Here is a 15,717-nt window from a genome sequence, read left to right on the forward strand (position 1 = left end):
CTTCTCTCTCTCTTTTCTCTCTCTCTCTCTCTCCCTCCGTCTGTCTCTCTCTCTATCTCTCTCTCTCTCTCTCTCTCTCTCTCTCTCTCTCTCTCTCTCTCTCTCTCTCTCGCTCTCTCTCATGTCATTACACGACCATTGTTTTGTTTTCTAAAGGACCAGGTAGAAGTGACGGAGCTGGACAATTCTGTCCGCGTCCAAACCGATGTGCCGCACCTTGTCAGTCTGGGGGGAGGCCGGTTGTCAGTGGGTGTCACGATCCTGGCCATCAATGCAGGTAGGTCCACCACGGCTGTAACATTTGTAAAAACAAATGTAGCTATGAATTAAAACATTAAATTACTGTGAAGAAATACTTCAACTGTTATACAGCCATAACTTTTAATAGCCAGTAGGTGTTGTTTTTCTTATAGCTGGTATGCTAGTAAATTATCCTTCTTTCCATCCATCTATCCATCCATCCATCCATCCATGCATCCATGAGTCTATGTTGGGGGGTGAGTGAAAGCTTTTAAACGTGCATATATACCACGAAGGTTTCACGCACGCCTGTCACGGGCTTAATCTCTGACTTTCGCCAGTGACTAAGTCCGGACCAGGAGGGGGGAGGGGTAAGTTTGAGGTGGGCAGAATTTGCAATAAAAAATTTAGTGGTCGGTGATAGACCTAAGTCCTAAAATCCTAACGACATTCTACACATGTCTGGACTAAGAATTTAAATCCAAAGATTTTTTGACTGCTCGGCCTAAAAGGTTTTAAGGTGATTTGAGCAATTGATTGGGCACCAAAGTAAAGTGCGTTGGACTATTTATAAAAAAAAATAAACATAAGAATTTTGAGCCGCGGCCGAAATTTTTTAAAGTCCAACTAAGCCCAAAAAAGGAGGACTCGTGGCGAAGTGATGGACTGTTCAGGCCTGACGTTGGGGAGTCCTTCAGTCAACATGGCAATATTTCTGTTGATGGCTCCTGGATAGATGTCCCGCAGTACCATCTTCAAGATGCAGTGGATGGTTGCGTTGGGCATCGATGGCATCAGGAGTCCCTGCCTGTACAGTCCGTCCTGCTGTGCCGTCACGTAGAGTTGGTCCGAGTGAAGGGCTCCTTGTAGCTGGTACTTCCCTTGTCCAGTTGGAAGTTGGCGCCAATGATCTTCTCTCCAAGGGCCCTTGATTAGAGCGCTATCGGTAAAGTCGCCGTAGACTGCTCCTCGGTATTTAGCTGGCAGCTTGTCGCAGACGAGAGTCCAATCGGGTTGGTCGGATGTCTTTGGTATGGTGGCCGCAGACACCTTCCTCCTCTTGGACTCCCGCTGGAACCGCAACAACTTCCGGAGGCGTTGATGAGCTGGCTGGGGGGTCACTAATGACCACATGTCCCTATGTTGGATGTAATTAATTGGATAAATCTGTAATACAAATTTACTAGCTACATAGAAATGCAGTCTCATCAGTGTGGCAAATTCTCCAAACAGACTGAGGCATCATCAGACACCATGATAGAATTTACTTGTAGGTTCCATTAGACCAAATCAATTCCTATTGCCGATAATGTTAACGTTTACTAATAAAACTGATATAAGCAGCGTTTCAACACACCCAGGAAGTACAGCAATAGAAAGTGTGGCACCTCACATCTAATCTAGCTGCAAGAAAATGGGGGGTCACGTATCATTTAAGAGATTTAATTTATGTTTTTAATAGCAACCATCATTTTTGCTGAAAATTGCAGTTCCATTTTTGGGGGTACCCCGCATTAGTTTCAACCTCTGGTATATACTGCATAACAACTGTATGACAAATAAAAGTGTATTTATTTATTGTCAATGGATAATAGTATTTGCACAAATAATCAATGTCACATATTACTACCAATCACACCCACAGCTGCTTTTACTCCGTAAATATTTGACGGTGCACGTCAAACTTTGACACGGTACTCTCTTCTTTGGTACTATGCAACCTGTACATGTATGTGTTTACCAAATTCATCTTCAAATCATATTTGGCAATTAATGAGCAATGGCTTGACATTATAATCTCGTTTTAACATTATAAAATCATTTACTAAAGCAAAATACTAACATAAGTGTGTAAAATGCATGTGTTATCGCTATTACTTACATACATATATAAATTATATTTTATATACTTACCTTTTGTGACACTATAGCTGATGTGTATTTTTATTGTTAAGCATTCATTCAGTTGTGTTATCACTACAGTTATTGTCATTTGTAGTTACACATTATATGTTGGGACTGAGTAATTTGTAATCATTTAAGATAAACACGTGTCAAAATAGTGAAATGTGGCATTTGTTACTTCGAGAATATTCCTTTAATTTTCTATCTAGTCAAATAAAAAAAGTATTACACTTTATTTTTAATATGTTACAAAGTATTGAAACCAATATGTGACACGAGACTGGCTGTGTGACAAACACACCTCGGTGGCACAGTGGTTAAGCCATTGGGCATAAGGCTGGTGGGTACAGGGTTCGCAGTCCGGTACCGGCTCCCACCCAGAGCGAGTTTTAACAACTCAATGGGTTGGTGTAAGACCACTACACCCTATTCTCTCTCACTAACAACTAACAACTAACCTTACTGTCCTGGACAGACAGCCCAGATAGCTGAGGTGTCTGCCCATGACAGCGTGCTTGAACCTTAATTGGATATAAGCATGAAAATAAGTTGAAATTAATGGATGAATGAATGTTATTTATTCAAGTATCTGGCAAAAAAAATATTAGTACACTAACAACTAACCTACTGTCCTGGACAGATAGCCTAGATAGCTGAGGTGTTTGCCCATGTCCGGATCATATCTTACATACAGGACCATCAAACCTCACATGTAGGAACAACTTGGGATGGTGGCTAGTCCAAAACAAACTGTTCATCCATCCCATTGCAAAAATTTCACATAATTAGAATTGAATCATACCCGTAACATATTCATTAATATATCTATGATACACCCATCAAACTCCTGATGGGCGTATTATGTACCTCACTGGTACTCTTGTTAACATTTCGCTTAGAAACTACTGTCACTGTGTTGCAGGTCGCACAACGATGGGGAGTGGGTCGGAGTACAAGATGCCCGACATCGTGTTAGAGGGCACCGGGGTGGAGGCTGACCACTGCTACATTGAGAACTGTGACAGCGTCATCACGCTCGTGCCCATCGCCCATCTCACCGCCATTGATGGAGTTATCATAGACAAGCCAACACGTCTCGCTCAAGGTAAGATTGCTGTTGATCTTAATTAATGTTAATCTTATGTGGGGTGTCGTTAATTCATCAACTCTATTTAAAGGGACATACCCTAGTTTTTTAACCCGTGAAAATTAACACTAAGTTTAGTTAATCTATAAACACATTTGGATAACGTTACAGTTAAGTGAAATATGACTCTGTGACTTTGAAATGGTGAAATACCCTCTAAAAATAGACTAAAACTCAACTCCCAACTGTTACTTCTCAAACAATATGAGAAATGCATTTTGTCATATTAAAAACACCAGGATGACCAAAGACACTTCGAATGTATGGGAATTGATCATCTAAACCATAAAATCTTAAGTAAAGTATGATTTCAGTTATTAAAAACAGCTTAATAGTAAATAATTTGCCTTAGTGTTTAAAAACTATGGTATGTCCCTTTAATACGAATGAACCTTTTCACTTCTGGATTAATTTTTGACAAAAACCACATTGAGTTTATAACTTTTACTCACATATATTCACTTAAAGTTTAAGTGAATTTATCATAGTATTAGTGACTAGGTGATAACCGCTGTACTGTGGTGATAACACTAGCGAGTAGGTGTTAACCACTGTACTGTGGTGATAGCAATGGTGAGAAAGTGATAACCCCTGTACTGTGGTGATGGCACCAGCAACTACGTGATAACCACTAGTAGCTGTACTGTGGTGATGGCACCAGCAACTACGTGATAACCACTAGTGGCTGTACTGTGGTGATGGCACCAGCAACTACGTGATAACCACTAGTGGCTGTACTGTGGTGTTGGCACCAGCAACTACGTGATAACCACTAGTGGCTGTACTGTGGTGTTGGCACCAGCAACTACGTGATAACCACTAGTGGCTGTACTGTGGTGTTGGCACCAGCAACTACGTGATAACCACTAGTGGCTGTACTGTGGTGATGGCACCAGCAACTACGTGATAACCACTAGTGGCTGTACTGTGGTGTTGGCACCAGCAACTACGTGATAACCACTAGTGGCTGTACTGTGGTGTTGGCACCAACAACTACATGATAACCACTAGTAGCTGTACTGTGGTGATAGCACTAATGACAAGGTGATAACCGCTGTACTGTGGTGATAGCACTAATGACAAGGTGATAAACCCTGTACTGTGGTGTTGGCACCAGCAACTACGTGATAACCACTAGTGGCTGTACTGTGGTGTTGGCACCAGCAACTACGTGATAACCACTAGTGGCTGTACTGTGGTGTTGGCACCAGCAACTACGTGATAACCACTAGTGGCTGTACTGTGGTGTTGGCACCAGCAACTACGTGATAACCACTAGTGGCTGTACTGTGGTGTTGGCACCAGCCACTACGTGATAACCACTAGTACTGTGCTGTACTGATAACCACTAGTGGCTGTACTGTGGTGTTGGCACCAGCAACTATGTGGCTGTACTGTGGTGTTGGCACCAGCAACTACATGATAACCACTAGTAGCTGTACTGTGGTGATAACACTAATGACAAGGTGATAACCGCTGTACTGTGGTGATAGCACTAATGACAAGGTGATAAACCCTGTACTGTGGTGATGGCACCAGCAACTACATGATAACCACTAGTAGCTGTACTGTGGTGATAGCACTAATGACAAGGTGATAACCGCTGTACTGTGGTGTTTTATAAATACATAAAATAAAGTGGGCTTTTCTAATTTTTATGATATTAGCAAAAAATCTAAAAAGTCACATTTACTTGCAGGCATTTGTGGCCAGATGTCCAGTATTTATGTCCATTGTTCCCAATAACTGTGTTTTTCTGACCAGAATTTATTTTAAAAACAAACTACAATTCATATCCCAATATTTGGTGGTTTTCGTTGTTGGTAAAATGATCAAATTTATTATCAAATTAGCTGTCACAATCAGCTATTGATTTCTCAACATGACCGCGATGTGCTGCCATAGTTTTCACTTTTTCAACTTAAAATTCCCAGGTATTTTCCATTGAAAAACAAAAAAAGTTAATCTATTTCCTGTGTTCTATTATTATTATTTCTGATGAGTGTTGTGTGCAAAACGCTGGGGGATATGAATTGGGGAATGTACAGTATACAGTATGTAGACTTGCGAGATATCAGAAGTAAAGTAAAAAAGTAAAGTTTGTTTTATTTAACGACGCCAGTAGAGCACATTGATTTTTTATCTTAGCATTGGCTATTGGACGTCAAACATATGGTCATTCTGATACTGGTTTTTAGAGGAAACCTGAAGAGGCTACTCTTATGGCAGGCAGCAAGGGATCTTTTATTTGCGCTTCCCACAGGCAGGATAGCACGAACCATGGCCTTTGTTGAACCAGTTATGGATCACTGGTCGGTGCAAGTGGTTTACACCTACCCATTGAGCCTTGCGGAGCACTCACTCAGGGTTTGGAGTCGGTATCTGGATTAAAAATCCCATGCCTCGACTGGGATCCGAACCCAGTACCTACCAGCCTGTAGACCGATGGCCTAACCATGATGCCACCGAGGCCGGTAAAGATATCAGAAGATTAATGCATTAAATGTTCACCTATCAGTGGTTTTCTGTGACAATTTAGTAACTCATTGTCAGTATCGTTGCCAGGAGCAACATTTTGAAACATATTATGCAGAGGCTAAATTATATTAATATTTTTGATAGTACTGATACTTTTGTCTGAAAAAGTACTGTACTCAGTAGTCACTTGCAGTTTTTGCAGTACTTTGTATCTCACAAAACGTTCTAGCTCTACAGTAATAAGTGTATTTTGTAGCTCGTAAAACGTAAGTAATAAGTGCACAGAAACTGTATTTGTATTGTTTTATTTGAATTTAATCAAACAACACATGGTCTGAACTTTCACCTGACCTCACTGCTAAAACAACAGCTTGTGTTTTCTGTAATAGAACTTGCCCCAGATAGCTGAGGTGTGTGTACCCAGGACAGCGTACTTTCTACACACAGTTTTTTGTCCATTGTTGACCACTTGCAAGACTTTCATGATGCAATAATACTGTACAGTATTCATCATAGCTCAATAAACTGTTACAACAAAAATAGAAAACTGTTCATTCATATTCCTTTAACACCCAATAGCAGCTTTTCCTTTGTGACTTACTTTCCTTCCTTCCTTCCTTCCTGCCTTCCTGCCTGCCTTCCTTCCTGCCTTCCTTCCTGCCTTCCTTCCTTCCTGCCTTCCTTCCTGCCTTCCTTCCTTCCTGCCTTCCTTCCTTCCTGCCTTCCTTCCTTCCTGCCTTCCCTTCTGCCTTCCTTCCTCCTCTCCTCCCCTTCCCTCCTCCTTCCCCCCTTCCCCCCCTTCCCCCCCCCCCCCCCTTCTTCCCCTCCCTTCCCTCCTTCCTTCCTCCTTCCTCTTTCCTTCCTCCCCTTCCTTCCCTCCCCTTCCTTCCTCCCCTCTTCTCTCTCCCCTTCCCCTTCCTTCCTCTCCTTCCCTTCCTTCTCCTTCCTCCCCCTTCCTTCCTTCCTTTCCCTTCCCCCTTTCCTTCCTCTCCCTTCCTCTCCCCCTCCTCCTCCTCCTGCCTTCCTTCCTTCCTTCCTCCCTCTCCTCCTCCCTTCCTTCCCCCTTCCTTCCTCTCCTCCTTCCCCCTCCCCCCTCCTTCCTCCTCCTTTCCCTTCCTCCTTCCCTTCCTCCCCCCTTTCTTCCCCCCTTCCTTCCTTCCTCCTTCCTCCTCCTCCCCCCCTTCCTCCTTCCTTCCCCCCTTCCTTCCTTCCTCCCTTCCTTTCCTTTCTTCCCCTCCCTTTTCCCCTCTCCTTCCTTCCTCCCTCCCTCTTTCCCCCCCCCCCCCTCCCCCCCTCCTCTCCTTCCCTCTCCTTTCCTTCCTCCTCTTCCTTCCCTCCCTTCCCTTCCTCCTTCCCTCCCCCCTTCCTTCTTCCCCCCTTCCCCCTCCCCCCCCCTTCCTCCCCCTCCCCCCCCTCCTTCCCCCTTCCTCCCCCTCCTCTTTCCCCTCCCTTCCTCCTCCCCCTCCTCCCTTCCCCTTCCCCCCCCCTTCCTTCCTCTTCTTTCCTTCCTCCCTTCCTTCCTTCCTCCTTCCCTTTTCTTCTTTCCTTCTTCTCCCCCCCTTCCTTCCTTCCCCCCTTCCTCCTTCTCTCCCCCTTCCCCCCCCCTCCTCTCCTTCCCCCTTCCCTTCCCCTCTCCCTCCCTCCTCCTCCTCTCCTTCTTCCCTCCCTTCCCCCTCCCCTCCTCTTCCCCCTCTTCCCCCCTTCCCCCTTCCCTCCCCCCCTCTCTCCCCTCCCTCCTCCTCCCCTTCCTCCTCTTTTCCTTCTCCCCTCTCCTCCCTTCCTCCTCTCTTCCCTCCCCTTTCCTCTCTCTTTCCCTCCTTCCCCTTTCTTCCTTTCCTTCCTTCCTTCCTTCCTTTTTTTCTTTCCTTCCTCCTTCCCTTCCTCCCCCCCCTTCCTCCCTTCCCCCCCTTCCTTCCTCTTCTTCCCCCCTCCCCCCTCTTTCCTTCCTTCCTCTCCTTCCTTCCCTTTCCTTCCCCCCTCCCCCCTCTCCTTCCCCCCCCCCTCTTCCTTCCTTCCCCCCCCCCCTTCCTTTTTTTTCCCCCCCTCCCCCCTCCCTTCCCTGCCTTCTCCCTCCTCCTCCCTTCCTCCCTTCTTCCTCCCCCCCTTTCTTTCTTCTTTCCCCCCCCCCCCCCCCCCCCCTTCCTTCCTCCCTTCCTCTCCTCCCCCTCCCCTCCCCTTTCCTCTCCTTCTTCCTTCCTTCCCCCCCTCCTTTTCTCCTCCCTTCCCCTCCTCCTTCCCCCTCCCTCCTTCCTTCCTTCTCTTCCTCCCCCCCCCTCTCCTCCTCTCCTCCCTCTCCCCCCCTCCTTCCCCCCTCCCTCCCCCCCTCCTCCCCTTCCTCTCCCTTCTCCCCCCCCCTTCCTCCTTCCCCCCCCCCCTCCCCTTCCCTCCTCCCTTCTCCCCCTCCCTTCCCCCCTTCCTTCCCCTTCCTTCCTTTCTCCTTCCCTTCCTCCTCCCCCCTCCCTTCCTTCTCCCCCCCCTTCCCCCTTCTTCCTTTCTTCTCCTCTCCTTCCCTCCTTCCCCCTCCCCCCTTCCTTCTCCCCCCCCTCCCCCCCCTTCCCTCCTCCCTCCTCCCCTCCCTCCTCCTTCCTCTCCTCCTCCCCCCCTCCCCCTCCCTTTCCTTCCCCTCCCCCCCCCTTCCTTCCTTCCCCCTCCCTTTCCCTCCTTCCCCTCCCCCCTCCTCCCTTCTCCCTTCCTTCCTCTCCCCCCCCCTCCCCCCCTTCTCCCCCCTTCCCCCCTCCTTCCCCCCCCCCTCCCCTCCCCCTCCTTCCTCCTTCCCCTTCCTTTCTCCCCTCTTCTCTCCCTCTCCCCCTCTTTTCCTCTCTCCCCCCTTCTTTTCTCTTCCTCCCTTCCCCCCCCCCCCCTCCCCTTCCCTCTCTTCTCCCCCCCCTCTCTTCCTCCCTCCCCCCCTCTCTCTCCCCCTCCCTTCCTCCCCTTCTCTTCTTTTTCTTTCCCCCCTCCCCTTCCTCCCCTCCCTCCCCCCCTCCTTCCTCCCCTTCTTTCCTCCCCTTCCTCTTTTTCCCCCCTTTTCTCTCCCCTCCCCTCTCCTCCCCTCTTCCCTCTTCCTCCCCTTTTTCTTCCCCCTTCCCTCCCCCTTCCCCCCTTCTTCCCTCCTCCCCCCCTCCTCTTCCTCCTCTTCCCCCCTTTTTCCTTCCTTCCCTTTTCCTCTCCCCTCTCCCCCCCTTCCTTCCTTTCCTCCCTCTCTCCCTCCCCTCCCTTCCCCCCCTTCCCCCTTCCTTCCCCCCCTCCTTCTCTCCCCCCTCTCCCCCCCTCTTCTCCTCCTCCTTCTTCCTTCCTCTTTCCTCCCTCCTCCTCCTCCCTTCTCTCCCCCCCCCCCCCTCCTTCCTCCCCTTTCCTCCTCTCTCCTCCCTCTCCTCCCCTTTTCCCCCCTCTCTCCCCCTCCCTTCCCTTCTTCCCCCCTCCCTTCCCCTCTCCTTCCCCCCCTTCCCCCTTCCTTTTCCCCCCCTCTCCCTTCCCTTCCCCCTCCCCCTTTTCCCCTCTCCTTCCTTCCCCCTCCCTTCCTTCCTCCTCTCCCTCCCCTCCCCTCCCTTTTCTTCTCTCCCCTTTCCTTCCCCCCTCCCCCCCTTCTCCCCCCTTCCTCCTCCTTCCTTCCCCTTCCTCTCCTCCCTCCCCTCTCCTTCCTCCCTCCCTTCCCCTTCCTCCCTCCTCCCCCCCCTTCCTTTCCCCCCCCCTCTTTCCCCCCCTTCCCCCTCTCTTCCTCTTCCCCTCCTCTCCTTTCCTTCTCCTTCTTCTCCCCTCCCCTCCCTTCTCTTCCTCCCTTCCCCTCCTTCTCCTCCCCCTCCCTTTCTTCCCCTCCTTCCTTTCCCCCTCCTTCTCTTCTTTCTCTTCCCTTCCCTTCCTCCCTCTTCTCCTCTCTCCCCCTCTTTCCCCTTCTCTCTCCTCTTCCTCCCTTTCCTCCTTCTCCTCTCTCCCCTCCTTCCTCCCCTTCTTCCCCCCCCCCTCCCTCCCCCCTTCCTCTCCTCCCCCTTCCTTCCTTCTTCCCTTCTCCCCCCCCTTTTCCCTTCCTCTCCCCCTCTCCTTTCCCCCCCTCCCCCTCTCCCCTCCCCCCTCCCTTCCCCCCCCTCTCCCCTTTTCTTCCCCCCCCTCCTTTCCTTCCTCCTCTCCTTCTCCCCCCCCCTTCCTCTTCCTCTTTTCCCCCCTCTTCCCCCCCCCTTCCCCTCCCCCTCTTCTCCCCTCCCCCTTCCTTCTTTCCTTCCTCTTCTCCCCTTCTCTCCCCCTTCCTTCCCTTTTTTTCCTCCCTTCTGTCTCCCCTTTTCTTTTTTCCCCTCCCTCCCTTCTTTTCCCCCTGTCCTTGTCTCCCCCCCCCCCGCCCCCACCACCTCTTTTTTTTTCCACTTTTTTTTTCCCCCCCCATCTGCTCCCTCATCATCCCTTTCTCCCCATCTTATTCCCACCCCCCCTTTCCTTTCTTTTTCCTGTCCTTCTTTCTTTTTTTTTCCCCTTTACTTTTTGCTCTTTTTCCCCTTTTTTCCCTCTTCCCCCCCCCCACTTCTCCGCCACCTTCGTCACCTTCTACCTACGCTTTTCCTTTTCTCTTTTGTTCCCTCCGTTTTCCACCCACCCTTTTTTCTATCTTTCCCATCTCCTCTCTTCCATGACCTCTTTTCGTCCCCCTCTCTCACCCCCCCTCTTTCTCTTCCTTCCCCCTTTTTAACTCCTTTACTCATTCTTCCCTTTTCCCCTCCCCCATTTTTTCGTTCATTTCCCCCCCCTTTTTCTTTTCTCTTCCATCCCTTTTCCCTTTTCTTTTTTTTCCCCCCATTTTTTCCCCCCCCTCCTTTTTTTCCTATCCTTCAACGTTCTTTTTATTTCTTTTTTCCTTTTTTCCTTCTTCTTCTCTTCTCCTTCTACCCTCTGGCCTCCTATATCGCCCATAATTCCTTTTCATTTTCCCTTTCTTTGTTCTCTCTTTTTTTCCCCCCCCCTTTTCCACTTTTCTTTCCACTTTCCTTTTTCCCCTTTTCTTTTTTTTCTTCTGTTCTTTTCCTCTTCCTTTCCCTACTCCTTTTCCCCCCTTCACCCCATCTTTCTTTCCATACCTCTTTCTCTTTACCCACTTTATCTCTTCTTTTCTCCTTCTCATCTCTTTCCTATTGTTCTTCTCTGTTTACACGCCTCTACCCCCCCTTTTCCCATTCTTCATACTCTTCTATTTCCTTCCTATTTTTCTTCTTCCTCTCCCCCTCCTCCCTCTTTCTTTCATCCCCTCTCCCCCTTACTTTTCTTTCCTTCCCCTCTTTCCTCCCATTCTTTATTTTCCTTTTTATCTTTCTTCCCCTTTTTCCCCTCTCCCTTTGCGGTATTCCCCTTCCTCTTCCCTTTCCCTTCCTTTCCTACGTCCACCCTCTTTCGTTTCTTTTTCCCCCATCCCCCTTCCTTTATCTTCTCCTTTTTCCTTATTCCTTCTCCTCTCATACCCATACTCTCCTTTTTTCACACTTTCTCATCCACTTCCCCCCTCCCTTCCCTTGGTTTTCTCTCTTTCCCCCCTCACTACCTCCCTTCTCTTTCTTCCTTTCACTCCACCCCTCTTTTCCCTACTTTCCCTCCTCCCTCACTTCTTTCCTTTCTTCCCTCTTCCCCCTACCCCCCTTTTTCCTTTTCCCTCCATTCCCCTTTAATCAGTCCCTCACACTCCTTCCCCACTTTTATTTTCTTTTCCTTTCTTCCCCATACTCCTCTTTTACAAAAACCCCCACCTTCACTATCCCTCTTATCACTCTTTCTTTTATCTCACCTTTCCCTTTTCCCTAACCAACTCCTTTTTTCCTTTTTCCCCTCTTTTCTCTCCTTTTTCCCCTTTCTCCTATCATATAGGCCATCCTCTCCTTTCTTCCCTCTCCCTCCATTTTCAATCCTCACGACCGATCTCTCACCTCCCCCCCTCCCCCTCTCTCTCCCTTCCCCCTCCCTCTCCATTTTTCCCCCACCATTTTCTCCTTCCATTCCACCTCTTCATCCTCCTTTTTCTTTCCCCTCCTTTCCCCCCCCCCCCTTCCTTCTTTTCCCCCCCCCTCCCTCTCCTCATCTCCTTCTCCCCCCCCTTCTTATCTCCCCTTTCCTACCTCTCTCCCCCTCTTCTTTTCCCTTCTTCTCTTCCCCCTTCCCTCTTTTCCTCCCCCCCAACTTCCTTTCCCCTTTCTCTTTCCCTTTCCCCCTTCTTCCTTTCCCTTCCCCCTTCATCCCACCTTCCTTTTCCTTCCCTCCCTCCCCTCTCCCCCCTTTCCCTTCTTCCCCTCCCCTTTCTTTTCCCTTTTTCTCCTTTCCTCTTTTCCCCCTCTTTCTTTCCCCCCTTTTTCTCCCTACCCTTCCTTCTTCCTCTGTTTTTCCTTCCCTTCATTCCTTTTCCATTTTTCTCTTCTTCCTTTCCTTTCCCCCCTTTTTCTTTCCATCCCCCTTCTTTTTTTCTTTCTTTCTTCCCTCCTTCTTCCTTTCCCTTCCTTTCCCCCCCCTGCTCTTATTTTACTTTTCTGTTTCCAATGTTCTCTCCCCTCTTTTATTAAAAGCCCTCCCTTTCACTTCTTTCCCCCTTATCCTCTTTCCTACTCTTCTTCCCCCCTTCTTTTCTCTTTTTCCCCTTTTCCCTCTTTATGTTCTCCTTTCCCCCTCCCCTCCCTCCCCTTTTTTTTTTCTTCCCTTCCTTTTCTTATCCTTTCTCCTTTTCTTTCCTTTCCCCCCCCCCTTTCTTTTCTTTCTCCTTCTTTTCCTCCTCTTCTCCCCCCTTCCTTTCTCCTTCCCTTTCCCTTTCTTCCCTTTCTCTTTTATCCCCCCTATTTCTTTTTCCCTTCCTATTCTTTTTTTTTTCCCTCTACCCCCCTTCCTCCTCCTTCCTTCCCTTCTCCTCCTTTCCTTTTTTCTTCCCTTCTCTCTCTTTCCCCTCCCCTTTTCCTCCCCCCTTCCCCCCCCTCCCCCCTTCCCCCCTTCCCCCCCTCTTTCCTGTCTCTTTCCCTCCTTTTTCACTTTCCCTTTTCCCCCCCCCCCCCCTTCTCCCCCCCAACCCTTTCCACCCTCCTCTTACCTCTCCTTCCCCCCCCCCACTCCCTCCTTTCTTTTTCTTTCCGCTTCTCCCCTCCGTTTCTCTCTTCCGCTCCTCCCTCCCCCTTTAATTCCTCGCGAACCTCTCTTCCCCTTTCTCCCCCCCCTTTCCCCCCTCCCGTCTCCTTTTACTTTTTTTCTTTCCCGCCTCCCACCCCCTTCCCTTTTCCCTCTCTTTTCCCTTCCCAACTCCTTTTTCCCTCCCCCCCTTTGTTCCCTTCTGACTTCCTTCCCTTCTGTTCTTTCCCCCTCCCCCACCTTTCTTTCCTTTCTGTTTTCCCTGTTCTTGGTTCTTGCCTTTTTTTCCGCCTAGTCCCCTTCCTTTCTTGTCCCTCCTCATCCTCTTTATTTTCTCTCCCCCTTTCATGTCCCCCTCTCCTGCTTTTACCCCCCTTTCCCCCCTAGTCTTTTACCCCTTGCCTCGCATTTATCCCCCTCCCCTTTTCTACTCCCTTTCCTTCTTTTTCCCCTCCCGATTTTCTATGTTTCTCCCTTCCTCTCCCTTTTCTTCCTCCCCCTCCTTTTCCCTTCCCGTCCCCTGACCCTATATCTTCCACTTCCTTCTTCCCCTTTCCTTTTTTTCCTCTACTCCCCCCTCCCTACCTCTCCTTTCTTCCTTCTGTCTTTCCTCTTTCCCTCTTTTGTTTTGATTCTCTCAGCTTCCCCCCCTTTTTTTTCTTTCTTCCCCTGTGGTCTCCCCTCCCCGTCCTTGTTTTTCCTTCTTCCTCCTCCTCTCTTTCCCCCCTCTCTTTCCCCCTTCTTTCCTCCTTCTGTTCCTCCCCTCTTTCTTGCCCTCTCTTTCCTCCCCTTATCTCGTCCTTCCCTTTCCCCCCTTTCCCTTTCCCATTTTCCCTTCTCCCCCCTTTTCGGAAGGTTTTTTTTTCCCTTTTTTCCACTCCCCCTTCCTCCTCCCCCCCTCTCCTCCTCTCCCTCCCCCCATTCTCCCTATCTCTCCTGTCCTTCCCCCTTTTTTTCTTCTTTCTCCTCCCCTCCCCCTTTCCCTTCCTTTCCTCCTTCCCTTGATCCTTTCCCCTTTCTCTTCTTCTTTTTTCGTTCTCCCCCCCCCCCCTTCCCCTCCTCCTTTCCACTTCTCTCCTCCCCCTCCCCCTTTTTTCTTCCTTTCTTACCTCCCTTTTTCCCTTCTTCCTTTTCGACCTTCCCCTCCTTTCCTTTTTCCTCTCCCCCCTCCTTCGCCCCGTCCCCCTTCCTTTCTTTCCTTCCTCCCCCTTTCCCCCTTTTTCTTCCCTTCCCTCCGCTGGATCCTCCCCCTCTCTTTCTCTTTTGGGCCCCTCTCCACCTTCCTGCCCTTTTTCCCCTTTCCTCCCTTTCCTTCTCCTCTCTCTTTCCCCCTTTTTCCTTTCCTTCTTCTTCCTTCCCTCCTTCTCTTCCCTTTCCTTTCCTCCTATTTTTTCCCCCCTTTTATTTATCTTCCTTGCCTCTCCCTCCTTCCTTTTCTCCTCTCCCTCATCTTTCCCCCCCCTCCTTCTCCCTTTCTCTCTTTCTTCTTTTTCCTCCTGCATTGCCTCTTCTTCCCCTTTCCCTTCCTCCTCCTCCCATCCCCCCCGCTTCTTCTTCTCACCTTCTCCCTTTCCCTTTTTTTCCCCCATCTCTCCCTTTCCTCCACTTTTCCTCCCCTTCCCCCCCTTCTTCCTTTCCCCTCTTCCCCTTTTCCTTTTTCCTCTCCCCCCTGTCTCCTCCCCCCCGCTTCTCTCTTCATTCTCCCTAATCCTTCTACTTTCTTCCTTCACCATCTTTGCTTCCCCCATCTCCCTCTTCTCCCTTCTTTCTTTCTTTTATCCCTTCTTTCCCCTTCCTCCCCTCATTTTTCCCTTCTTCCCTCCCTTTTTTCTTCTTTCCTCTTTTCCTCCCTCCTCCCCCTTTACTTCCCCTTCCTTTCTTTTCTCCTCTTTCCTCTTTCTCCCCCCCTCCGGTTTCCTTCCTCCACCCCTTCTCCCTTCATCCCCCTTTTCCTTCCTTTTCTCCTTACTCCCCCTTTTTTTCTAAAAAGTAGCAACTTCGGTGGTTCAAGTCTGTATATGAAATGGCACCATGGGCGTGGACGGTATCCCAGTGGTAAAGTGCTCGACTGATACACAGTCGTGTCGGGGATTGAGTGTTGTAAGTGCTCGGCCTGATGCACAGTCGTCGGGTATTTGAGTGGAAAGTGCTCGCCTGAGCACAGAGGTCGGGGATTGAGTGGCAAAGTGCTCTGCCTGATGCACCAGTCGGTCGGGGATTGAGTGGCAAAAGTGCTCGCCTGCTGCCACAGTTCGGGTCTGGGATTTGAGTGGCAAAGTGCTCGCCTGATACACAGTCGGTCTGGGATTGAGTGGCAAAGTGCTCGCCTGATACACAGTCGGTCTGGGATTGAAGTGCAAAGTGCTCGCCTGATACACAGTCGGTCTGGGATTGAGTGGTAAAGTGCTCGCCTGATACACAGTCGGTCTGGGATTGAGTGGTAAAGTGCTCGCCTGATACACAGTCGGTCGGATTGAGTGGCAAAGTGCTCGCCTGATACACAGTCGGTCTGGGATTGAGTGGTAAAGTGCTCGCCTGATACACAGTCGGTCTGGGATTGAGTGGCAAAGTGCTCGCCTGATACACAGTCCCGGTCGGATTGAGTGCAAAGTGCTCGCCTGAATACACAGTCGGGTCTGGGAGTGAGTGGCAAAGTGTCTCGGCTGATAAACAGTCGGTCTGGGATTGAGTGGCAAAGTGCTCGCCTGATACACAGTCGGTCTGGGATTGAGTGGCAAAGTGCTCGCCTGATACACAGTCGGTCTGGGATTGAGTGGCAAAGTGCTCGCCTGATACACAGTCGGTCTGGGATTGAGTGGCAAAGTGCTCGGCTGATACACAGTCGGTCTGGGATTGAGTGGTAAAGTGCTCGCCTG

The 15,717-nt window shown here is 49.6% G+C and overlaps 1 protein-coding gene across 4 annotated transcripts in view; it reads left to right on the forward strand.

Annotated features, from left to right (window-relative positions):
• The window catches only part of LOC121386299 (pleckstrin homology-like domain family B member 1), a 190,635-nt gene that overhangs the window by 5,037 nt on the left and 169,881 nt on the right, over nt 1-15,717 (forward strand). For all 4 annotated transcript variants that reach the window (XR_005959629.1, XM_041517148.1, XM_041517151.1 and 1 more), the window contains exons 3-4: nt 157-277; nt 3,068-3,250. Coding sequence is in view for 3 of the 4 variants with exons in the window: in XM_041517148.1 (XP_041373082.1) it covers nt 157-277; nt 3,068-3,250 (304 nt within the window). In the remaining variant the exon portion in view is untranslated. The remainder of the gene's footprint in view (nt 1-156; nt 278-3,067; nt 3,251-15,717) is intronic.

Source organism: Gigantopelta aegis, chromosome 12, assembly GCF_016097555.1.
Source record: "Gigantopelta aegis isolate Gae_Host chromosome 12, Gae_host_genome, whole genome shotgun sequence".
In the NCBI taxonomy this organism is placed as follows: Eukaryota; Metazoa; Mollusca; class Gastropoda; order Neomphalida; family Peltospiridae; genus Gigantopelta; species Gigantopelta aegis.